The sequence below is a fragment of the Melanotaenia boesemani genome, chromosome 14, assembly GCF_017639745.1.
Source record: "Melanotaenia boesemani isolate fMelBoe1 chromosome 14, fMelBoe1.pri, whole genome shotgun sequence".
Classification (NCBI taxonomy): domain Eukaryota; kingdom Metazoa; phylum Chordata; class Actinopteri; order Atheriniformes; family Melanotaeniidae; genus Melanotaenia; species Melanotaenia boesemani.
The window spans coordinates 23,862,186-23,887,780 of NC_055695.1; the positions used below are offsets into that span (position 1 = coordinate 23,862,186).

The following is a 25,595-nucleotide window of genomic DNA, read 5'->3' on the forward strand; positions in this document are numbered from 1 at the left end:
GCAAGTCTCAAAGTAAAGGCTGAATTATTGCAGCACTGGATTGCAGAGCAACAGAAAAGCAAAAACATTATTACATTATCTAATATCTGGTTATAACGGTTGAACCATTTAATATATTTACGGATTTGGATCAATACCGGTATCATTAAAATCCTCGAAGTCCACCACTACTGATATTGCACAGCAGGAAATTCGTGTAATATTTAAAAACATATGTCCTGCAGTTATCTGTGTTTGTGCAGATATTTGTGCTGCCATGCACACTGATAAACTTGGGTTCAGCTATGTATAGATGGATATCAGAGGTTGACATTTCCTCTCAAGTGTGAGAACTTATGTTATCCACTAGTTCAGTTTCTGTGAAGATTAGGAGACTTTAAAAGGGCACGGGTTAAATGGGCCAAAGTTGACTTCAAACAGTGGGACCTGCACATAGAGCCAGCTAGTTTAACATTATATAATTTAATATTAACAGCAAAACAAAGTGACCAAAATAAAGTAGTTAAGGTTAAGGTTTAGTTTGGGATTGTTTTCAGTTAACAACATCTAAGTTAAGTTTATCGCAGCTTAACTGGGTGTATGCAGACTCCTAACGTAGGACTGAAGTCTTTCTTTTGAGATTAGGAATTGTAGCTAATTTGATGCCTTGCTAATAATTATTAGTAAAAGTTTGGGGCAACAGGATGGAAACCTCAACAATGACTTAAAAAATGGGGTTATGGGCCTTGCTTGGGGTCCCATAAGACAGTGTTTCTCAGTCCAGGTCCTGTACTACAGGAGTTCACCTCTGTTGCCAGTCTGGGGACTTAGACCTGGGTCCTCCAACCCCAACTCCACCTCTCTACCCACAAGGCCACCATTCCCCCCAGTCAATACAATTATATTTGAGAGAATAAAGAAAGGATTTCAGAACTACATACATTTTTTTAGCTCTGTTTAAGAGATATATAAGGCTAACAAAGGAAAACTATGTCATCAACCATTTTCACCAGCAAATTTGAGAGGGAAGTTGTACTCATCAGAAGGTTCCTACTTTGGCTAAAGGGGTGCCCAAAGTCAGTCCTCGAGGGACGCTGTCCTGCAGATTTTCCAGAGTTTCCTGTTTCAACACACCTGACTCAAATTAAATAGATCCAACAGCCTATTAAGTTTTGCACAATGACTCATCAGTTTGAGTCAGGTGGTTTTGGAGCAGGGACACGTCAAAAACCTGCAGGACTGTGGCCCTTGAGGACCGTAGCTGGACACCCCTGGGCTAAAGTAATACACATGCATGTCACTGATGGATAGCAGTGGTGTCCAAGATGGGCTCTACAACAGTGTTGTCTGTCACTCATTCCAGGCCTTTAGCTCAGAGCATTGTTCTTCCTTTTTTTTGGATGGTGGGAGGAAGCCGGAGTACCCAGAGAGAACTCACGCATACATGAGAAAACATGCAAACTCCACACAGAAAGGCAGATGTTCAAGCCTTTCCTCAGCCAAGGCTTGAACCAGCTAACCACCACACCACCGCGCAGTCTGTTCCCCTCTCTCTTCTGGTTTCACCTTTATGAAGCTTCAGGATTGATGTGACAAGATGGAATAGCACAAATAAATGTTAAATATTCACAAGAATTGTTTAAAGAGAAAATTAGCACTGGTTGCATTAGCCAAAAAAATGAAAAGAAACTTTAATTAATTGTTCTCTAATTCCAACAACAAAAATAGGTGGTTAATTTTAATAAATTTGCATCAAATGGTTACTGTAAAGTTCAATGAGTGCAGCACCCAGCATCAACTTGATGAAAAATTAAATGCAGACAATGGAGGCTAAACTTGGGAACTGCTAACAAAACACTCTAAAACTTTGCAACACATGATTTACTTTCAACAGTTTATTAAAAACAGTCATTTCTGATCAGTGTACCTGCTTCTAACTTGTCTTGGGATTTCCTTATGGAATATATGGATATGTTGTGAGTATGTCTGCGCTTCAATAGTTGAACTGTTTTGTTGTTTTTAATTCTTTTGAATTTTATGTCATTTTGAATTGTTTTTCTTTTTTTTATTAGAATGTATTATTTGTATAAATTGCCTCTTGGCCAGTTTGTAGTTGGAAATGAGATTTCGACTTACCTGGCTAAACAACAGTAGAAAAAAAAAAAAGAAAAAAGAAGTCCCACAGTCATCATGTGCACAAGCTTTTAGAAGCTGCTGTATATAGTATGTTTATATAGAGTTTACAAATACAGTAAATCCTGTATCAACATTCACTTCTAGGTGCCTTTAAATATGAAAATATTACAGCTCAGGTAAATATTTCATTATATCCAACAAAGAGCACCACTGTTAACTGTGAATCTTCCAACGATGCTTGCTTTTTAACTATAAAAAGGGGCATATTTCTATTAGTGCAAAGTAAAAAAAAAGTTAAACTAACCTCCTTTCTGCCTTAATTATTTTATTTATCAATTTTTAAAAAGCCTGTGCAAATAATAAACTATTACATGTATACAATACTGGCCCACATATTAATGAATTAATGAACCAATTTTTGGTGGGAACATGACTCAGAGATGATTTGCAGGACTGGATTGAAGTGAATGAAATACAGAAAGGAGTGAAAAAAAATCACTGTAAATAATAAATAAACCTGCAAGTTATCGCTTCACATTTTTTAACATATCAGTCTAGCTTGATATTTCTAATGTGGATACTCTAATTGTTATGTTACACATGTTACATAACAGGAGGAGATTGTCGATGATCATTTGGCCTACTGATATCTTTCAATTGTCCAGATTCACATTTCTTGTTAATCCTACAGTCTGTCCACAAAGCAACCTGCCAGTGTAAACGGGAGACGGGCGGCATCACCAAAACAGCAGAGCGATATGTGCAGAAGTGTACAAAGATCATCGAATGAAAAATAGTGAAGAAAAACATGTAAAACAATCAGCCAATGATCTATTTTATCAACAGTTGTTTCTTTGGGTGATGCTGCTGTAGGACTTTTATCACTGCTGCATAAACACTCACACTTAAATGATAAAAGGAAAAATGTGTGTTTAACCAGGTTAGCCAGGTTTTATAAGAATTTCTTTATCAAGGTTGTTTAACATCAAGAGTCAGAACAAATATGTTAAAATATGAGAAAATTACAATAGTAAAAAAAAAAAACAAAACAAAACAAAATACCTATATTAACAACATGAGGCAAAACAAAAACAAACAAAATAGAAAAGAAGAACCACAAAACATAAACATATCATAAACAAAACAACAAAACAAACAAAAGAAATAAAAAACAAACAAACAAGTTGCAGAATAACCACTAAAAGATGCAGCATGACCACAAATTTTAACAGAAATGAGCATAGATGGCTACAGCTGGATCAAATACGTTCCAGAGACAAAACTGACCACAAACTAATCACCTACATTGAAAATACATCAGCACACTTCTTTGATTAAAAGATGCAAGAAGCACAAGTGAAGAAGAAGAAGAAGAAGAAGAAGAAGAAGAAGAAGAAGAAGAAAAAAAAAACAGTTTGCAAACTTTCTAAAATTTGCCAGGTACTTTTGGGCTCAGATTGCTGTTCAGCTGTTCAACAAACTTTAGTGTTTTGACAACTTATTTGTTTCTGTTTTATTTCTGTACATTTATTTTAAAAAAGGTTTGCTAAGCTGTAACTACTGACAGAACTGCACACACACAGCCCTTTTCTAAAATGAATTTCTAGCGTACCTGTACAGGTTAGTTTCTGAGCGTTCCTCCATAGAAGTTTGAGTGGTAAGATCATAATAAAAACATCTGCACTGAGCATCTGTGTTCTGTGTAAAATGTGATTCATGGTGCTGAATGTATCTCAAAACATTACTGATCTCGGCCTCAGACAATCTGTCATTTAATTACAAAGTCTGATTATTAGTTGAGATCACTAGACTGACTTTGCTAATAATGAATGGAGTGTTAAATATTCAGTTTTTTTTAATAGTAGAGGAAAATAATTTTATATTCTTCACATGGTCTGCTTCAATATGGGTCAAATATTAAATGATTAATCTAGAATTTGGCTTCTTATAAATTCAAACTTCAGTTCACTCCTGGTGCCAGGACTGGTTTAATGCCATTCAGCTGAGTAGTCTAAATATTTTTCTAAAAATTAATTTTACTGCCTCTCATCAGCTGGTCCCCGACAGCATTAGCTGGTCATGAAACCTTCTCTGCTGTGAAAGTGTGACTTCCAATGTTGTTTGTGATTGGTTGTTTTGCGACCAGCAAACCTGTTCTAACATTTTTTTTGTACTTTATTTTGCTAGTCCATTATATGAGGACTTCTGCTTCCCCACAGAACCATTTTAATAGCTATACCTTTTCATTCTGTGATTCTTTGTATTGTTTACTAGCTTCCTCTGGATCACTTTTACCAACAAAAACACAACCAAAGGCTAATATCAACTGGCATTTTCTGAACAGACACATCACAAGTGTAAGTTATGTCAGTGCAGCTGCTTTAGGTCTGATGGTGCAGCCACAAACAAAACAGTTGGTTGGTAACAGACACACAAATACTTTTCTCTCTTCTCTCCATACTTGTTTAATTTTAAAGGTCTTTTTAATGCAGTTTCACCCATTCAAGACTTATTTGTATTTTCATGTTACATTTCCAGAGCCAGCTGTACCTTTACCCAGTTGGTGGCGAATCAGCTGGATGGCAATTGATGTGATCAATGCGTCAGCTACAAAATAGTGTGATGTTATAATGGTGTTAATAACACCTTCCTCGAATTATAACAAAGAAGAATCTGGCACAGAAACGAAGGACGAGAATGGCGGACATCCAGCTGTTTGTGTTTTTCGTTCTTGTTTTATAGCTTTAAACAACAAAAAATCCACTATGTATTTAAACATGACAATGTTGCCGCTTTGTCTTAGTGTAGAGTAACACAGGAAGTTATGATTCTTTAAACCAATCAACAGATCACCACATGTCAAGCTCCACCCTTTTGGGTTGGATCGGTAAGGCCTGCATGGCCAAAAGTTGCGATCCTTGTTTTTTTCTTTCCACTGAAACCCGCTTCCCTGTGCATGCTGAAGATGGGAGGTTGAATCGAAGTATAGTTTCAATTCATTGTGTTGGTTTCCTTAACTAGGTTATTATTTCTGATGAATTGGCTTGTATGAATACTGATTGGATGACAATGGATTTGCTTGAACTGAATGTATGTAAAGTACCCTGAGATGACGTTGTTTTGAATTGTCGCTGTACACAAAGCTGAATTGTATTGAAATAAATAATAATGAACACAGTTAGCCTTTCTTGTTTTAAACATCTACTTATATTTATGATTAACACAAGCAATGTCAATCTGTTGGCTAGACAGCTGAATTTATCTGCAGTGAAGGGAACAGCAGAATATCAGAAAATTGTTAAAAATTAATTTCCAATTGTTTGAGTCAGCCTACTAAAGTTAACTTGGTTAAGGTATTTTACATAACAATCTACTAATAACTGCAGTTATTAGATAATTCTAAGAGCTGAAGTATAAGCCTAAATTTTTAACTCTAAAAGATTGCTAACCTAACATTTTTAATAGGAAAAATAAGGATAAGAGATAGCAAACGAACAGTAGTAAACTAATATACAGCAAGTCTGAAAGTAAAGGCTGAATTATTGCAGCACTGGATTGCAGAGCAACAGAAAAGCAAAAACATTATTACATTATCTAATAACTGGTTATAACGGTTGAACCATTTAATATATTTACAGATTTGGATCAATATCGGTATCACTAAAATCCTCGAAGTCCACCAATACTGATATTGCACAGCAGGAAATTCGTGTAATATTTAAAAACATATGTCCTGCAGTTATCTGTGTTTGTGCAGATATTTGTGCTGCCATGCACACTGATAAACTTGGGTTCAACTATGTATAGATGGATATCAGAGGTTGACATTTCCACTCAAGTGTGAGAACTTATGTTACCCACTAGTTCAGTTTCTGTGCAGATTAGGAGACTTTAAAAGGGCACGGGTTAAATGGGCCAAAGTTGACTTCAAACAGTGGGACCTGCACATAGAGCCAACTAGTTTAACATTATATAATTTAATATTAACAGCAAAACAAAGTGACCAAAATAAAGTAGTTAAGGTTAAAGTTTAGTTTGGGATTGTTTTCAGTTAACAACATCTAAGTTAAGTTTATCGCAGCTTAACTGGCTGTATGCAGACTCCTAACGTAGGACTGAAGTCTCTCTTTTGAGATTAGGAATTGTAGCTAATTTGATGCCTTGCTAATAATTATTAGTAAAAGTTTGGGGCAACAGGATGGAAACCTCAACAATGACTTAAAAAATGGGGTTATGGGCCTTGCTTGGGGTCCCATAAGACAGTGTTTCTCAGTCCAGGTCCTGTACTACAGGAGTTCACCTCTGTTGCCAGTCTGGGGACTTAGACCTGGGTCCTCCAACCCCAACTCCACCTCTCTACCCACAAGGCCACCATTCCCCCCAGTCAATACAATTATATTTGAGAGAATAAAGAAAGGATTTCAGAACTACATACATTTTTATTTGCTCTGTTTAAGAGATATGTAAGGCTAACAAAGGAAAACTATGTCATCAACCACCAGCAAATTTGAGAGGAAAGTTGTACTCATCAGAAGGTTCCTACTTTGGCTAAAGGGGTGCCCAAAGTCAGTCCTCGAGGGACGCTGTCCTGCAGATTTTCCAGAGTTTCCTGTTTCAACACACCTGACTCAAATTAAATAGATCCAACAGCCTATTAAGTTTTGCACAATGACTTATCAGTTTGAGTCAGGTGGTTTTGGAGCAGGGACACGTCAAAAACCTGCAGGACTGTGGCCCTTGAGGACCGTAGCTGGACACCCCTGGGCTAAAGTAATACACATGCATGTCACTGATGGACAGCAGTGGTGTCCAAGATGGGCTCTACAACAGTGTTGTCTGTCATTCATTCCAGGCCTTTAGCTCAGAGCATTGGGTAGACTATTGTTCTTCCTTGTTTAAAAAAAAAAAACAGTCTAATTTACAAGAGAGACCAGTTTACCTTTACATGCATGTCTTTGGATAGTGGGAGGAAGCCGGAGTACCCAGAGAGAACTCACGCATACATGAGAAAACATGCAAACTCCACACAGAAAGGCAGATGTTCAAGCCTTTCCCCAGCCAAGGCTTGAACCAGCTAACCACCACACCACCACGCAGTCTGTTCCCCTCTCTCTTCTGGTTTCACCTTTATGAAGCTTCAGGATTGATGTGACAAGATGGAATAGCACAAATAAATGTTAAATATTCACAAGAATTGTTTAAAGAGAAAATTAGCACTGGTTGCATTAGCCAAAAAAATGAAAAGAAACTTTAATGAATTGTTCTCTAATTCCAACAACAAAAATAGGTGGTTAATTTTAATAAATTTGCATCAAATGGTTACTGTAAAGTTCAATGAGTGCAGCACCCAGCATCAACTTGATGAAAAATTAAATGCAAACAATGGAGGCTAAACTTGGGAACTGCTTACAAAACACTCTAAAACTTTGCAACACATGATTTACTTTCAACAGTTTATTAAAATAAGTCATTTCTGATCAGTGTACCTGCTTCTAACTTGTCTTGGGATTTCCTTATGGAATATATGGATATGTTGTGAGTATGTCTGCGCTTCAATAGTTGAACTGTTTTGTTGTTTTTAATTCTTTTGAATTTTATGTCATTTTGAATTGTTTTTCTTTTTTTTATTAGAATGTATTATTTGTATAAATTGCCTCTTGGCCAGTTTGTAGTTGGAAATGAGATTTCGACTTACCTGGCTAAACAACAGTAGAAAAAAAAAAAAAAGAAAAAAGAAGTCCCACAGTCATCATGTGCACAAGCTTTTAGAAGCTGCTGTATATAGTATGTTTATACAGAGTTTACAAATACAGTAAATCCTGTATCAACATTCACTTCTAGGTGCCTTTAAATATGAAAATATTACAGCTCAGGTAAATATTTCATTATATCCAACAAAGAGCACCACTGTTAACTGTGAATCTTCCAAAGATGCTTGCTTTTTAACTATAAAAAGGGGCATATTTCTATTAGTGCAAAGTAAAAAAAAAGTTAAACTAACCTCCTTTCTGCCTTAATTATTTAATTTATCAATTTTTAAAAAGCCTGTGCAAATAATAAACTATTACATGTATACAATGCCTGGCCCACATATTAATGAATTAATGAACCAATTTTTGGTGGGAACATGACTCAGAGATGATTTGCAGGACTGGATTGAAGTGAATGAAATACAGAAAGGAGTGAAAAAAATCACTGTAAATAATAAATAAACCTGCAAGTTATCGCTTCACATTTTTTTAATATATCAGTCTAGCTTGATATTTCTAATGTGGATACTCTAATTGTTATGTTACACATGTTACATAACAGGAGGAGATTGTCGATGATCATTTGGCCTACTGATATCTTTCAATTGTCCAGATTCACATTTCTTGTTAATCCTACAGTCTGTCAACAAAGCAACCTGCCAGTGTAAACGGGAGACGGGCGGCATCACCAAAACAGCAGAGCGATATGTGCAGAAGTGTACAAAGATCATCGAATGAAAAATAGTGAAGAAAAACATGTAAAACAATCAGCCAATGATCTATTTTATCAACAGTTGTTTCTTTGGGTGATGCTGCTGTAGGACTTTTATCACTGCTGCATAAACACTCACACTTAAATGATAAAAGGAAAAATGTGTGTTTAGCCAGGTTAGCCAGGTTTTATAAGAATTTCTTTATCAAGGTTGTTTAACATCAAGATTCAGAACAAATATGTTAAAATATGAGAAAATTACAATAGTAAAAAAAAAAACAAAACAAAACAAAATACCTATATTAACAACATGAGGCAAAACAAAAACAAACAAAATAGAAAAGAAGAACCACAAAACATAAACATATCATAAACAAAACAACAAAACAAACAAAAGAAATAAAAAACAAACAAACAAGTTGCAGGATAACCACTAAAAGATGCAGCATGACCACAAATTTTAACAGAAATGAGCATAGGTGGCTGCAACTGGATCAAATACGTTCCAGAGACAAAACTGGCCACAAACTAATCTCCTACATTGAAAATACATCAGCACACTTCTTTGATTAAAAGATGCAAGAAGCACAAGTGAAGAAGAAGAAGAAGAAGAAGAAGAAGAAGAAGAAGAAGAAGAAGAAGAAGAAGAAGAAGAAGAAGAAAAAACAGTTAGCAAACTTTCTAAAATTTTGGTACTTTTGGTACTTTTGGGCTCAGATTGCTGTTCAGCTGTTCAACAAACTTTAGTGTTTTGACAACTTATTTGTTTCTGTTTTATTTCTGTACATTTATTTTAAAAAAGGTTTGCAAAGCTGTAACTACTGACAGAACTGCACACACACACCACATTACATATATATATATATATATATATGTATACATGTATATATATATATATATATATATATATATATATATATATATATATATATATATCATATATATGTGTGTGTGTGTGTGTGTGTGTGTGTGTCTATACCTTTTAGTATCATGTATGGTCCCTTCATTGATCTTGATTTTCTAGCTACAGATGCTATATTTTAAAAAATGTAGCAAAAGTAAAAAATTGTAGTGCCCTGCAATGATGCCCTAACGTTGAACTTCAAACCTTTTTTAATCGGTGCCAGATAAAAGGTTAAACACTGAAAAGTTAAAGTAGGTGGGAAACTGTTAAAAAAAGGACAAGCATGAAATTTACGTGGAAAAGCATGATAAAAATCACATCACACTGATAACTGAAAGATGAGGGGTTAAAGATGATGAAATATTAGGCAAACACATGTTGTAGGATGTGGCCAGATTTCAGTACATGATAATCACACCAACAGAGCAAAACAACTCTATAAAGGATTCAGCTTCACATCCCAACAAGCACATGTATGACCTGCTGCCATCATGTACGGCCTGCGTGCTTTTCTGCTCTTCTATGTTCTGACATGTGTTGGACAAACCGGTAAGAAATTCAAATCTGAATATTTTTCACTGAATCCTGAATGAGAAAGTAACCTGACATTGACTTTTACTTGTCTTTCCAGTGCATGGGGGTAAAATTATCCATGGCAAAAAAGCCCCAACAGACTCACTGCAGTACATGGTCTCTGTGCAAACCAATGACGGCCATGTCTGTGGAGGATTTCTCATCACTCCGGACTTTGTGATGACTGCTGCACACTGTGGTGAAATGTGAGTTAGCAGTCTTCTTTTAAGAAATTTTTTGATTGATGTGAGTAACCCAAAAAACTTTTAAAAATGTACCGTATATGTCCAACCTATCTGTACTTCAGTGAACTTACACACGTCATTCTGGGAACCCACAATATCAAGAGGAACAATTATGTTAAACGAGAGATTGAAATGACTTACAAGCATCCTAATTATGACCCGGAAAACATTAAGTGTGACATCATGCTCCTTAAGGTAAGTATACATAATAAAAAAAAAATATGTGATATTTTTGGCTTATTTCATTAGATCTGTAACATGTGGTGAAACATCATTTTAAATATTGACGTCCCTCGATACTCATGCTGCAGTCTGTTGAGTGAAAAAGAAGTCATTGATAACTTTTCATTTTTTGTGTCTCCAGTTAGCCGTTCAAGTCGACGTAAATGAGAGAATCCACACAATTGCAATCCCACCCCCTAACGCAAATTTAAAAGTAGATCAAACATGCTCAGTGGCTGGATGGGGGAAGATTGACAGCTGGAGTTCAAGCGTCAGTGTGCTGAGAGTGGTGAACGTGTCGGTCATTGAGCCGGAATTCTGTAAGAGGGAATGGGAGGACCTTCCTCCCAATGTGATCTGTGCAGGTGGAAGTGGAACATACAAAGGATTCTGTCAGGTATGTTTTTTGGTTTTATGAATAAAGGTGACTTAAACACAAAATGCAAAATATTAATAAACATTTAAAAAAATCTCTCCCTCACAGGGTGACTCTGGTGGTCCTCTGGTGTGCAACGACATAGCTGTTGGCATTGTTTCTTTCAACGGCGACCTCGCCTGCGTCTACCCACACTTGCCCAATGTCTACACGGACATCTCAACATATGTTCCCTGGATCAACGAGATTCTGAAAGAGAATTACTAAATATAAACTTGCTACATACCATGTTCATTGCATCTCAGACGCAAAATTTAGCCTCTTACTTCGTTTGCTTCATTAACAGTTGCTCTTAAACAACAGTGCAGAATAAAAGTATGTTTCAAATACTGTTCTCTCTTTTCTTTATCAGACAACAGAAACATACAGATACGTTCACAAAAAACACAATTACTGGTTTACAAGTGTAACTAGTCTGAGTAACCAGTCAGATATTCTATATTATTCTAAGAGAAATAATTAATTAAGAACACTGCATTTAAGAATCTTCAGTCCTTAAAGGTAAATAATAAGAAAGTAATGAATTAGTTCTTGATTTCTTTTTTTTTTTTTTGCAAGCACAGTATGAGAAAATACAAAAAAATAGAAAAAAAGCTTTGAACAAGCATAGATGTACAACTCACTACAATTGCTTTTTTATAGTGTAAAACAGTCAGGAGCATCCACATGTAGATGAAATCATTTTCAGTGAGATTCTTTTTTTTTTTTTTTCAAATAATATGAAATGGCTTTATACCATTATTTTCTCCATAAATTGTTGGAGAAAATGAAACTTAATGAAAGGTGGTGAACATAGGCTTGGTCTGCATACATTTATTTTTATATGAGTAATGAGCTTCCCAAGCATCACTAACACATTAAAGTACATATTGGGCTAGCTATCATCCATAACTACACTAAAGAAGCCTTTTTGTTCAAATGGAAGCCAAAAAATAAGTATTTAACAGTTTTGAGCTGACATTTATGGAGTTATTTTGATCAAAGCTTAAATGAAGTCTCAGGATATATATATATATATATATATATATATATATATATATATATATATATATATATATATATATATATATATATATATATATATATATATAAATAAATAAAAGTTATCTTTTGTAATTTATACTACATATGCATGTTTCTATCACTATTTAAATTTATTTTATTCTAGCCTATAATTAAAGCTGGTGCCGTTACACAGACACCACGCGAGCATAAAAGTGTTACTGGGGAGAAAGCTGGCTGGCTGGTAAGACAACGGTCCACCCCCGTGAGTGGTGAAGGATATGGGTTTTCTGAGGAGCAGGCAGTCAGTCAACAAGCCAAGATGAAGAAAAACAGTTTATTTACAATAAAAAAAAGTCCAACTAAAACCAATAAAAATCTTGAACCCTCAGCGCCAACCAGAGAGTATGCAGTTCTCTCTGATGTGTCTTTAGACCAGTGGAAATTGGAGTATCCTGCTGGCGATACCGCTACTAGCCAGTCCTCATTCATCCCCACCAAGAGTCTCTGTTGTCCTGGCTAAAATCCAATGCAAACATTAAAAGGCAAGGCCATCAACTAACCAATCTAAAACAAATAAAATCCAGCTAAAAATAGGGCAGCTCATAAAAGTAGGCCAACAGATGATGGCCGGATGACATAGGTGAAAGGGAGAGCTGACTTAGCTGTATGGAGAGGCCAAGCGTACTTCATCTCTCCACGTATCCAGTCAGGCGTCCTCTCTCGTGTCTTTCCTGGCGCGGTTGCCTCTTTACCACTGCTTTGTTCCGTGCTCACTGGTTGGGTCCCATCAATACGCTCTCTCCGGTCCCACAGCCAGATGTCCATCGTGCTTTGGCCTGTCGTCTGCCACCCAGGGCCCTAGGCCCGTCGTCTACCGCCCCGCTGCAGCTCTCCTCCTGCAGCTCTCTCCGTACCTGTGTCCGCCACCAAAAGATAAAGGGCCGGACCCACAAGCCAGTCTCTCTCCTCATGTTTTCCCACACATGTGATGCTCATCTGCCATCACCACATGGTGGAAAGGGCAAGGTGCATACCTGCGGACGCACACATACACACACGCACACACACCTGTGACATGAGGATGCACATAACAGTTCAACAAACCATCCCCACTCTGGACAGATTCAGGACTTGCTGTGAAGACTTTTGCTGTCCTTTCTGACTATAACTGATATTTACTTACTCAGGGAAAGTATTTCTGCTCTCAAATGTGTGATGTTTCATTTCTCTTTGTTCTCTGCAGATCTACCTGATGATCCTGTTTAGTTCCACACTTAACAAACATAAATGTAGCCGAGTATTACTGCAGCTGCTCATAACACAAATATATATATATGCTCGAGTTTCGATCACACCTGTAATTACATCAGAATATGTACACCATGAACATTAGCTGTGTCCTCACATTTACTCCCCTGTCAGACTGAGTGTTCTTCCTCTAAGAGAGAATTACATAGGCTGTCTCCATCATTACAGGCTGCTACTGCCACCCACTGGCTGAAAGTAGAGCAACTACACAAACCCAAACTAAATTCACTTGAGTCCACTCCAGTACACACACAAGTCTGAAAAACAGTAAGAATAATGACATGAGTTGATGAGTTTGAGAACTTCCAGAACTGTGAAAGACAACTCTGAGAGAATATATGACTTACAGCTGCGGAGGGTAATAAAGAAATGTAAGATGAACCACATGTTTTTATACTGAAAAATTATTTATTTATTTATTTATTTGTTTATTTTAGATTTTTAAACTTTAAAACAAGTCAATTTGACCCACAACTTATAACAAGAGTGAATCTAACTGGGTTTTTCCATGTTTACTCAGCCAGGGATTCACAGTGAATATGAATTCCAAATTTAAGATACAGAGTCTTTGATTTTAATATTTTCTTATATTTAATTTTTGAGAGAAATTGTTGATATGATCAAGTTGCATATGAATGTTTCAGGTGTTCAACGTAGGCACAGAGAGGAGATAAAAAAGGCTTATTTAACACTTGTAAAAGCCAAAGATGAAAAGTTTATGATGATATTATAAAGTGTAATCCTTTTCACTTTTAGTGACTCTCCTCAACTAAATATTTTTTTTTTCATAATTTTATAACAGAGCAACCCTTGAAATGGCACATTTTAAGTTGGAAAATTAATATTAAAATTAATGTATTTAACCTTTACAACTCAAAATACCAATTCAAAAATTTTTAACCAAAAACCCAAAACTGACATACTGTTTATTTTTACATTGTTTATGCACCAGATTTTTTTCCTTATATGAATATGATAATTGTATTTATCTTTTTATTTGTGACTTTATTAAAATATCCCTAAAGACGTTTTTGAAGCCTAAACCTACTTAAAACATAGTAAAATTTATTTAAATACCACTTCCCTTTTTATCATAAAAAATATGAAAAAAAAGTTATAAATTATTAGAAAATTATTTTAATTGGTCTAATTGTTATTTAACACCACTGTAATGGTAAGGAGTGACATGGGCCCGCCCTCCCGTGGGCTCACCACCTGCAGGATGGGCCATAAGGGTCAGGTGCAGTGTGAGCTGGACAGCGTCCGAAAGCGGGGACCCTGGCGGTCTGATCCTTGGCTGCAGAAGCTAGCTCTAGGGACACAGAACGTCACCTCCCTGGCGGGGAACGAACCAGAGCTGGCTTGCAAGGTTGAGCGGTTCTGGTTAGATATAGTTGGACTCACCTCGATGCATGGCTTGGGCTCTGGAACCACTGTCCTCGAGAACGACTGGACCCTCTTTCACTCTGGAGTTGCTCCCAGTGAGAGGTGCTGAGCAGGTGTGAGCATACTCATTGCCCCCAGACTTGACAACTATACGTTGGGGTTAACCCCGGTGGACGAGAGGGTAGCCTCCCTCCACCTCCAGGTGGGGGGACGAGTCCGGATTGTTGTTTGTGCTTATCCACCAAACAGCAGTTCAGAGTACCCACCCTTTTTGGAGTCCTTGGACGGGGTGTTGGAGAGCACTCCTTCTGGGGACCCCCTCGTTCTGCTGGGGGACTTCACTGCTCACGTGGGTAATGACAGTGAGACCTAGAGGGTGTGATTGGGAGGAATGGCCCCCCTGATCTGAATTTGAGTGGTGTTTTGTTATTGGACGTCTGGGCTCATCATGGATTGTCTATAGCGAACACCATGTTCAGGCATAAGAGTGTCCACATGTGCACTTGGCACCAGGACACTCTAGGCCGCACTTCGATGATTGACTTTGTAGTTGTATCATCAGATTTGCAGCCACATGTCTCGGACACTTGGGTGACGAGGGGGTGGAGCTGTCAACTGATAACCACCTGGTGGTGAGTTGGCTCAGATGGTAGGGGAGGATGTCGGTCAATTTCATACACACAGATCACATTCAGGCACAAAATCATTTCTAAGCATAACTGTTTACACTAAAATACATTTTTAATCTTGTTTTTTGTTGTTGTTGTTGTTGTTTTTGTTTGTTTGTTTTGTTTTTTTTCTAACTTGTCTGTCCAGCATTGTAGCAAACAGAACGATGGTTTGACTGCTGTGTTGTACTGAACAAATTTGCATGAACAAAAAATGACCCGTGGTCTTGAGGTAAATTAAAATTTAGTGTCCCATTTAATTTTTATGAAATTAAACAATAGGTTGAAAGGAAAGTAACAGTGATTTTTTGTCACTGAATACTTTCAACGGAATATAAGATTCATTTTGTGAGAAAAAAAACTGCACTCATTAGCTTTGAATTAACCAGCACAGTGTGCAGCTGTGACAACAAAATCCTCTCTTATAGGTGCACCTCCACAGAAATGGTTACCTCCAATTAGCATAGAGGTACAGGCGCAAATAAGAGGGCGCATCTCTGCCTCCAACAATATGAGAACTATCAGCTCCTGAAACATACAAAACATCAACTGTAATACAGGATGTGTAGTTATTGAACTTTTTTATGCTTATTGTTTGACTCCTTATCCATTTTCAGGTTAAAGAAGCTATAGCTCACCATGGAGGGCGAAGAGCAGCAGAATTTTAACAGTGGACAGCCATGGTCAGCCATAGTGACTATATTTTTTGGACAAGAAAACTCAATTTGGTTATCTTTATTACTTCAGTGCACTGGCAACATGATGTTCGACAGTTTATTAAGTTTATTACAAAATACACGAGTTAAAACTTTCAAAACTTGATGGATGCAAGAGACTGTTGGTTACACTGGCTTCAAATGTATTTTTAGAAAGAGGCTTGACATTAATTGTTGTTGATGAAAAGGGGGCCCTGCAGAAAAAGTTTGGGAACCACTGGTGTACTTGCATTTACAAAGAATTTATATAATGATGTTTGAGAAAAGAAATGAATTGACTTCATGTAAAAGTGCTTGTGCTGGATTATTACAAAGCTTTCCAACTGTTACAAAAGTGGCTTCCCTTTTTTCTATTTGGTTGCATCACAGTTGGGTTAGAAAAATACTGAGAAGCAAGAATGTGGGCTTATGTGGTGTAACTCTGCTTTCATATGTAACGGAAGCTATGTCTACATGAAGTAACATATTTAGAATTTTAACAGTTTTCTGTAAAGAAACATTTAAAGAAATGTGAGTGTGTCTCCATAAAACCACAGACAATGATGTAGTAAATATGCCAGCCTATTAAGTGGAGCTGTGATGAAGATAGCTCAGACTAAAAGGGAAATGGTTTTGTTAATTTTGGATCTTTGACAGTTTTGCTGTAAAAGCCATATCTGCAGGACAAACACAACACTGTAATCTTCCAATGGTGTAGCTGTTGGTGAAGTTTGTATATGCTGGTTATAGGAGAGGTGGGGCTAGGGCGTCATCAGTTCAGGAGAGATGCTGAAGGATTGTAAACACAGAAACGAAATGGTGGTGTTTCAGATTAATTTACTTTGGGACCCGCACACTCAATATAAACTTCATTTAGATGTCGTTGGTCGGAAATAAACCCAAACCAGACTCTAACCACAGCCATGACTATGCGTGACTTCCAGCGAACCATGTTTAACAGCTGAACAAGCACCTGTTTAAGGAACTCCCACCTTGACAAATGTACAGTCTTCTGCAGGCTTCAGCCTTTTCATGGTTGTGTATAGAGGAAAATTCTGCTGTAATTATATTTTAGAATTCTGTTCAATACCTCTGATTTGTTATTGAAAAGAAATGCTTTTACTGGTTAGCCCTTTGTGCAGTTTCCATTGTCTTAAGTAAGTTTAAACACTTTTAGTTCCTGCTCTATACACATCAGTGTAGACATATCTGCAGCAACACAGTTAACTGTAGGATGTATGTTTCCCAAATATACTAATTTCCTGCTGACATGACACATAATCAGCATAATCCTATATGTTCTAACTCAAATGTAAGTCGCTTTGGATAAAAGCGTCTGCTAAATGACCATAGAATAGAATAGAATAGAATAGAATAGAATAGAATAGAATAGAATAGAATAGAATATATGAATATCAAGGATTTTATTGATACTGGTATGTATTTATTTTTTCTGAGTACCAAACTATATTTGTTGTATACAGTAGTAAAATACTACAAATAATGTACAAATCAGTAGAGAAACAAATAACAAGACCTGGAACCCGTTCATACATTATAGTGAAGTTAAGCTGAATGCCAAAAACACCGCTGTCCAGCTAATTCAATTCTTACAATGTAGGTTAAAGACTGTTGACATTGATAACTGTGTTCTTATTTTATGAAAGCAAAGCTGAAATCACAACCACTACCTGTGAGGCCTGTTGTGCAAAGATTTAACATCTCTGTACCACACAAATTTGACAGATGTTTGTTAATCACTGAGGAAGGATGAGAGTCGGGGCATCAGATCAAGTGTCCCCTTGGTGAAGTGAACCATAAAATGACTATTTGTAATGGCAGAAGGCAGGTACATATATTTATTACAGATAATGTCTATATGCTGGCGTTAACTCGACTATTATATAGAACGCATACAAAAATACAGCTGAAAGTCATGGATGAAGACATTTTCATATACAAGTGGGAAAAGGGACTGCACTTGTAAAGACTGAGGAGCATATTTCCAACTGTACTTCTTTTGTTGTACTGTTTGGTAGTGAATTTGCTTAACTCTTTAACCTGTTACAGCACTCAACTTATTAGCTGGTGCCTAAAAAGAGAGGTGTGGCCTCCTCTACCCCGTTTAACAAATTTAACAACCATCAGGATTCAACTTCTATAAATTTGCTTGCATTTTTGGAGGTTTTTAGCTCAAGATTTAGCTGCTTCAGACATTTCACCCTGACTGAAAATAAAATCAAAGTTCGTGTCACATCTTAAAAGGTAAAATTAAGCCAACTTAGTGACCTACATATAAAGAACAGGGCCCTGTGGGCACAGAACACTCGTCTCCTAATTTTTATTAGTTGACCTCCCTGCTCTCCTTATGTGCAACTAAATACACACTCCTTTCTCTTCAATTGTAAATTAGCAAAGACATTCACACATACTGAGATATCTCAAATAAAACATCAGAAAACAATTGTTTATCACTGGAAATACAAGTGAAAAGTGCCTGATGCATGTTTATATCAATATTCTGGTTGTGTTGGTTATTCTTTCACAAACCTGTAGCAGCTCACCTTTAGAGCCCATCTAACACCACTTTAAACACTAGTCCACCTGTACAGAAATACAGATTAAACAGCTGAACCCAAAACAGCACTGAGAAAGAACTTTAGGGACAACTCACTGCCTAGGTCATCATTAAATAGAGAGTGGGGATGCTGCGTACTCTGCCTCAAAGGACTCTCCTTACACAGAAAACTTCAACCAAGTCCATCTAACAAAGGACCACATTGTTATAATTTTGTTCCCTAAACAAGTATATCTGTCTCAACTAAGAGCAATCTGCCTCACAGACAACCACAATCTTTCTGAATTATTAACTGTATGCAGAGCTGAGCATTCTAAATTTCACATGTATTAACTGATTAGTCTAAATTCCACGTGCACAGACAAGGGCATTCTTAATTCCACATGCGCAGAACTGAGCATTCTAAATACTTCGTGTACAGAGATGAGCGTTCTAAATTCCATGTGCAAAGAGCTGAGCATTTTTAATTCTCGCGCACAGAGCTGAGCATTTAAGATCCTTGTGCACAGACCTGAGCAGTCTAAATTCCATGTGCACAGAGATGATTGTTCTAAATGTCACGTGCATAGACACAATGATTCTAAATTACACGTGCACACAGAGGAGCATTCTAAATTCCATGTGCACAAAGCGGAGCATTCTCAGTTCCTCCTGATTAGACATGAACATTCTAAATTACGTGCACAGAGAGGATCGTTCTAAATGTCACATACACAGACACGATCATTCTAAATTCCACATGCTCGAAAATGAGCTATTTAAATGACACGTGCACAAAATTTAGCATTCTTAAATCCACAGGCGCAAACATAAACATTCTAAATTCCACTTACACCGAGCTGAGCATTCTAAATTCCTTATGTGCAGACATAAGCGTTTTAAATTCCACGTGTACAGTAATGAGAATTTTAAATTCCATGTGCACTGAGATGAGAATTCAAAATTCCACATACACTGAAAAGAGAATTTTAAATTCCACGTGCGCAGAGCTGAGTGTTCTAAATTCCACATGTGCAGAGATGAGCTTTGTAAATTCCATGTGCACGGAGCTTACCATTTTAAGTTTCACATGCACAGAGCTGAACATTCTAAATTCCTTGTGTACAGTGCTGAGCATTCTAAATTCAACATAGGCAAAGCTGAGTATTCTAAATTCCACATAGGCAAAGCTGAGCATTCTAAATTCCACATAGGCAAAGCGGAGTATTCTAAATTCCACATAGGCAAAGCTGAGCATTCTAAATTCCACATAGGCAAAGCTGAGTATTCTAAATTCCAGGTGCATAGAGTTATGCATTCTAAATTCCATGTGCACACAGAGGAGCATTCTAAATTCCACATGTGTGCAAAGAAGAGCGCATTAAATTCAAAGTGCACAGAGCTGAGTGTTCTAAATTTCACATGCGCAAAGCTGAACAATCTAAATTCCTTGTGTACAGTGCTGAGCGTTCTAAATTCCACATAGGCAGAGCTGAGCATTCTAAATTCCAGGTGCATAGAGTTAGGCATTCTAAATTCCATGTGCGCATAGTTAAGCATTCTAAATTCCATGTGCACACAGAGGAGCATTCTAAATTCCACATGTGCACAAAGATGAGCGCATTGAATTCCACGTGCACAGAGCTGAGTGTTCTAAATTTCACATGCACAGAGATGAGCTTTGTAAATTCCTTGTGTACAGTGCTGAGCGTTCTAAATTCCACATAGGCAGAGCTGAGTATTCTAAATTCCAGGTGCATAGAGTTAGGTATTCTAAATTCCACATGCGCATAGTTGAGCATTCTGAATACCATGTGCACACAGAGGAGCATTCTAAATTCCACTTGTGCAGACACAGCATTCTAAATTCCACATGTACAGAGCTGAGTGTTCTAAATTCCACGTGAACAGATATGAGCATTCTAAATTTCTTGTGCGTGGAGCTTAGCATTCTAAATTCCACATGAGCAGAGCCGAACATTCTAAAGTCCTCATGTACAGTGCTGAGCGTTCTAAATTCCACATGGACAGTTCTGAGCATTCTAAATTGTACTTGCATAGAGGTGAGCATTCTAAATTCCACGTACGCAGAGATGAGTGTTCTAAATTCCATCTGAACAAACATGGGCATTCTAATTACCTTGTGGTCAGACATGGCCATCCTAAATTCCATGTGCACGGACATGAACATTCTAAATTCCCCATGTGCAGAGCTGAACATTCTAAATTCCTCAAATACAGTGCTGAGCATTCTAAATTCCACATGTACAGAGCTGAGTGTTCTAAATTCCACGTGAACAGATATGAGCATTCTAAATTCCTTGTGCACAGAGCTTAGCATTCTAAATTGTATATGCATATAGGTGAGCATTTTAAATTCCACGTACGCAGAGATGAGTGTTCTAAATTCCATCTGAACAAACATGGGCATTCTAATTACCTTGTGCTCAGACATGGCCATCCTAAATTCCATGTGCACAGACATGAACATTCTAAATTCCCCATGTGCAGAGCTGAACATTCTAAATGCCTTGTGTACAGTGCTGAGCGTTCTAAATTCCACATAGGCAGAGCTGAGTATTCTAAATTCCAGGTGCATAGAGTTAGGCATTCTAAATTCCACGTGCGCATAGTTAAGCATTCTAAATTCCATGTGCACACAGAGGAGCATTCTAAATTCCACATGTGCACAAAAATGAGCGCATTGAATTCCACGTGCACGGAGCTGAGTGTTCTAAATTCCACATGCACAGAGATGAGCTTTGTAAATTCCATGTGCACGGAGCTTACCATTTTAAATTTCACATGCGCAGAGCTGAACATTCAAAATTCCTTGTGTACAGTGCTGAGCGTTCTAAATTCCACATAGGCAAAGCTGAGTATTCTAAATTCCAGGTGCATAGAGTTAGGTATTCTAAATTCCACATGCGCATAGTTGAGCATTCTAAATTCCATGTGCACACAGAGGAGCATTCTAAATTCCTTGTGCACGGAGCTTAGCATTCTAAATTCCACATGAGCAGAGCTGAACATTCTAAAGTCCTCATGTACAGTTCTGAGCATTCTAAATTGTACTTGCATAGAGGTGAGCATTCTAAATTCCACGTACGCAGAGATGAGTGTTCTAAATTCCATCTGAACAAACATGGGCATCCTAAATTCCATGTGCACAGACATGAACATTCTAAATTCCCCATGTGCAGAGCTGAACATTCTAAATTCCTCAAATACAGTGCTGAGCATTCTAAATTCTACATGCACAGAGCTGAGTATTCTAAATTCCTCGTGCGCAGACATGACCACTCTAAATTCCTTGGGGCAGTGCTAAGCATCCTAAATTCCAGGAGCACAAAGATGAGCATTCTAAATTTCACAAGCACACAGCTGAGCGTTCTAAATTCCACTTGCACAGCAGACATGAGCATTCCAAATGCCACGTATACAGTGCTGAGCATTCTAAATCCATTTGCGCAGAGCTGAGGGTTCTAAATTCCATGTGTGCATAGCTAACCATTCTAAATTCCATGTGCACAAAGATCAGTGTTTTAAATGTCACGTGCAGAGAAGCAATTATTCTGAATGACACGTGCACATAGGAGCATCTAAATGTGCTCAATGTGCTCTGAGTGCATGTGGAATTTAGAATGAGAATAAGGCATGTTTCCAATAATTTGTTAATAGATATAATTGAAAATTAATGTAGTTCTAAAAGTAAAATGGAGTCCAACCCAGTACTAACAAGGTGTGCCTAATAAAGTGGCTAGTGAGTGAGTGTTCCACATGAGTTTAAAACAAAGCAACAGATATTAGAATGCACTGATTCACTTGATGGCTTATACTGAAAATATACATCAGTCATAGTAAGCATGTTAATATTCTGAAATTAGCTTGAAGCAACACTGTTTTCTTTTTGTTTTTGATTTTTTTCTTGATTTGTATTCTGCTATGTGGCTGTCAGCACTAGAACATATCTCTGTGTAATTGTGCTTTTCATGCATGACCCCTGTTTTAGCTTTCCAGTGCCACAAGGGGTCAGTCAAAATATGGAATTGCTTGAACTTTGGGTGCATCTTGGCTTTGTTTCAACTGTTAGTTTTTCCTTAGACATAGAAAATTCATTAGTTTTTGTAAAGGAAGCAGCTATAAAACAGGTGATACTTCTGTGCTGGAGGGGTTGACATTTCTGGTGCTTCGTTTTGTTTGCTGGGCCTTTCTAGCTTGAGTAAACTTTCAGCCAGTCATCATTTAGTCAGTGTGTTGCATCAGCATCGTGTGCTTTGCGTTGTTAGATTTTTAGTGCACTACACATCTGTTTATTTGCATTAAAAAATACCCTGAATGCCTCAGCCTACAGGTGCTGAGAGCTACACAAACAGATAAGGCCTATAAACTAAAGTCAAAATTATTCTTAAGTGTGTGTCATCTTTAGTCTTATGTGTAACTATAAATAGAGTAACACAGTCATGTTGACTATCCTTCACATTCTTCCTTCCTTCGTCATGGCTTTTACTTTCTGTATGCTCGTGAAAATATCAAACGGCTAATGCAACTGCTGCCGCATTGTAGATCTTACACAGGAAACCAGGTGAACCACAGAAAGCATAGTTTTTGGTGATTAACTGATGTTCACATAGGAACAAATCTTCAAGAATTTTTCCAGGAAAGATTAATGAAATTCTATGTTCTACACACACAGCTGTGCTATGAGTTTATCAGAAGCCGACAACTAAGTTAATTATGCTATATCCTGAAGCTGTTTACACTGTAATGAGGAGTTGTACTTCCATCCCTTTGTGAATCGAGTGAGAAAGTGTGTTCAAGCTTTTTACTGGTACTGAATGCTTTTTCAAAATGTTTTTACTGTTTGTACTGGGTCTTACTATACTTGCAAAAACACTGGAAAAGCTCCTTCATGAATTTTTATTTAACTTTTCACCCTGAAGAATGAACGATTGAACTTACTCAGATTTCTTACTCATTTGTTTTTCTCACACTAATAAAGTATGTCTGCCAACACAAACCAGTTCTTACAGTTTGTGAACATGTCTGTATGTGTTACTATTGTCTGATAAAGAAAAGACAAAAAAATCTTTGAAAGGTTTTTTTTATTTCTACATTTATGTTGAAGATTAAACACTAACACATAATAGGTGAAATTTCACCTCTTAGATACAATGGATGTGTGCTGGAGCAAAGCTTTGAGTAACAAGTTTACATATGATAATAATTCTCCTTCACAATCTCATTTATCCAAGGAACATATTCTGAGATATCAGTGTAGACATTGGGCACATCTGGGTAGTTGCAGTTGGAATTCTTGTTGAAAGAAACAATGCCAACAGCTATGTCGTTGCACACCAAAGGACCACCAGAGTCACCCTGTAAGGGAAAGATATTTCATAGGTTTATTTACATTTAGAATTTGATGTTTTGGTCATTTATATTCATAAACCTGGTGAACATACCTGGCAGAATCCTTTGTCTGTACCACTTCCTCCTGCACAGATCACATTGGGAGGAAGAGCGGTCCATTCCTCTTTACAGCTTTCTGGATCTATGATCAACACGTTCACCACTCTCAGCTCATTGACAACTGAACCCGCGGTTTGAGTCATACCCCATCCAGCCACAGAGCATGTTTGATTTTCTTTTACATTCATTTTAGAGGCTGGAATTTTAATTGTGTGGATTCTCTCATTTATGTCAACTTCAACTGATAACTGGAGACACAAAGAGCAAAAGTTGGCAACATCATACTTTTTTTTCACTTATCACACTGAAAAATGAGTAAAGAAAGAAATTATTTGAAAAAAAAAAGTTACACCACATGTTACAGGTTTAATAAAATAACATTTAAATTAATATTAATGATGTAAATTACTTGTGCCAAAAATGTCACTTGACAACGTAACTTAGATAAACTTACCTTTAGAAGCATGATGTCAAAACCAAAACCAGGTGATGTGTAACCAGGGTGTATGTAACTCTTTTCAATTCCTCTTTTTAAATAATTGTCCTCCATGATTTTGTTGGTTCCAAGAATAACGTGTGTAAGTATACTACAGTAGAGATAAATCAGATATTTTATAGTACATTTTTAAACAAGGATCAATCAGACATTGCTTTCCAAGAAGTCTGGTAACTCACTTTTCCCCACAGTGTGCAGCTGTGACCACAAAACCCTGAGTGATGAGAAATCCTCCACACATATGGCCATGATGGTTCTGCACAGAGACCATGTACGGCATTGAGTTCTTTGGAGCTTTTTCTCCATGTATAATGTCACTCCCGTTTACTGCAAATAAGTAAAAAAAAAAAAAAAAAGAAAAATCTAAATGAGGTTAATTTGTCATTCAGTATTCTGTTAAGACATTCAGATTAGGATTTCTTACCAGTTTGTCCAACACATGTTAGAACATGGAGGAGCAGAAAAGTACGCAGACTGTTCATGATGGCCGCAGGTCACAGACGTTCTTGTTAGGATGTCAGGCTGACACATTTATACACTTGTTTGGCTCTGTTGTCTTGATTATCTGATCATAATGTCTAACCATATCCTTTCTACGTGTTAGTTTGCAACTTGTATCATCTTTCATGATCTTTGAGCCCACCTCTTTCAAAAACAAAGTGTTGATTTGTCAGTGTGATGTGATTTTTATCAGTCTGTCACATCATGTATTTCCTGCTTGACCTACTTCATAACTTTTCTCCATTTACTTTAAGTTTTTAACTTTAGGGTGCCTTTTGGACCTTCTTTCGTCATAATTCATTAATTGCAGGATTTTAGTATTTTTTTTTTTCAAATGCAAAATGAAAAAAAAATTGGTGTAGAAATAAAATTGTGATCATATTTGATATAATTTAGCGTCTTCTGTTTATTTGTTAATGTCTCTTTTCTTATGAATGAAACATTCTCAGCTTCTTTCAGCCTTTACATTTATGTAACTCTGTGTAGGTTTGGACCTGCCTTTCCTCCTTAGGTAATATTTTATTGTTCAGCTATCTATCTGTGATAGGAA

The 25,595-nt window shown here is 37.0% G+C and overlaps 2 protein-coding genes across 2 annotated transcripts; one reads left to right on the forward strand and one right to left on the reverse strand.

The window, feature by feature from the left end:
* Positions 1-9,869: 9,869 nt before the first annotated feature.
* Positions 9,870-11,284, forward strand: LOC121653184 (duodenase-1-like). Its single transcript, XM_042006485.1, has 5 exons — positions 9,870-10,030; positions 10,113-10,260; positions 10,362-10,494; positions 10,664-10,918; positions 11,006-11,284. The coding sequence occupies exons 1-5, from the start codon at positions 9,973-9,975 to the stop codon at positions 11,162-11,164; spliced, it is 753 nt and encodes a 250-aa protein (XP_041862419.1). The 5' UTR covers positions 9,870-9,972; the 3' UTR covers positions 11,165-11,284.
* A 12,404-nt stretch (positions 11,285-23,688) lies between these two features.
* Positions 23,689-25,127, reverse strand: LOC121653265 (duodenase-1-like). The gene is made up of 5 exons (XM_042006620.1): positions 24,969-25,127; positions 24,724-24,871; positions 24,503-24,635; positions 24,042-24,296; positions 23,689-23,955 (listed from the first exon to the last, which is right to left on the reverse strand). Exons 1-5 carry the CDS (start codon positions 25,024-25,026, stop codon positions 23,788-23,790), a joined length of 762 nt encoding a protein of 253 aa, XP_041862554.1. The 5' UTR covers positions 25,027-25,127; the 3' UTR covers positions 23,689-23,787.
* Positions 25,128-25,595: the final 468 nt, after the last annotated feature.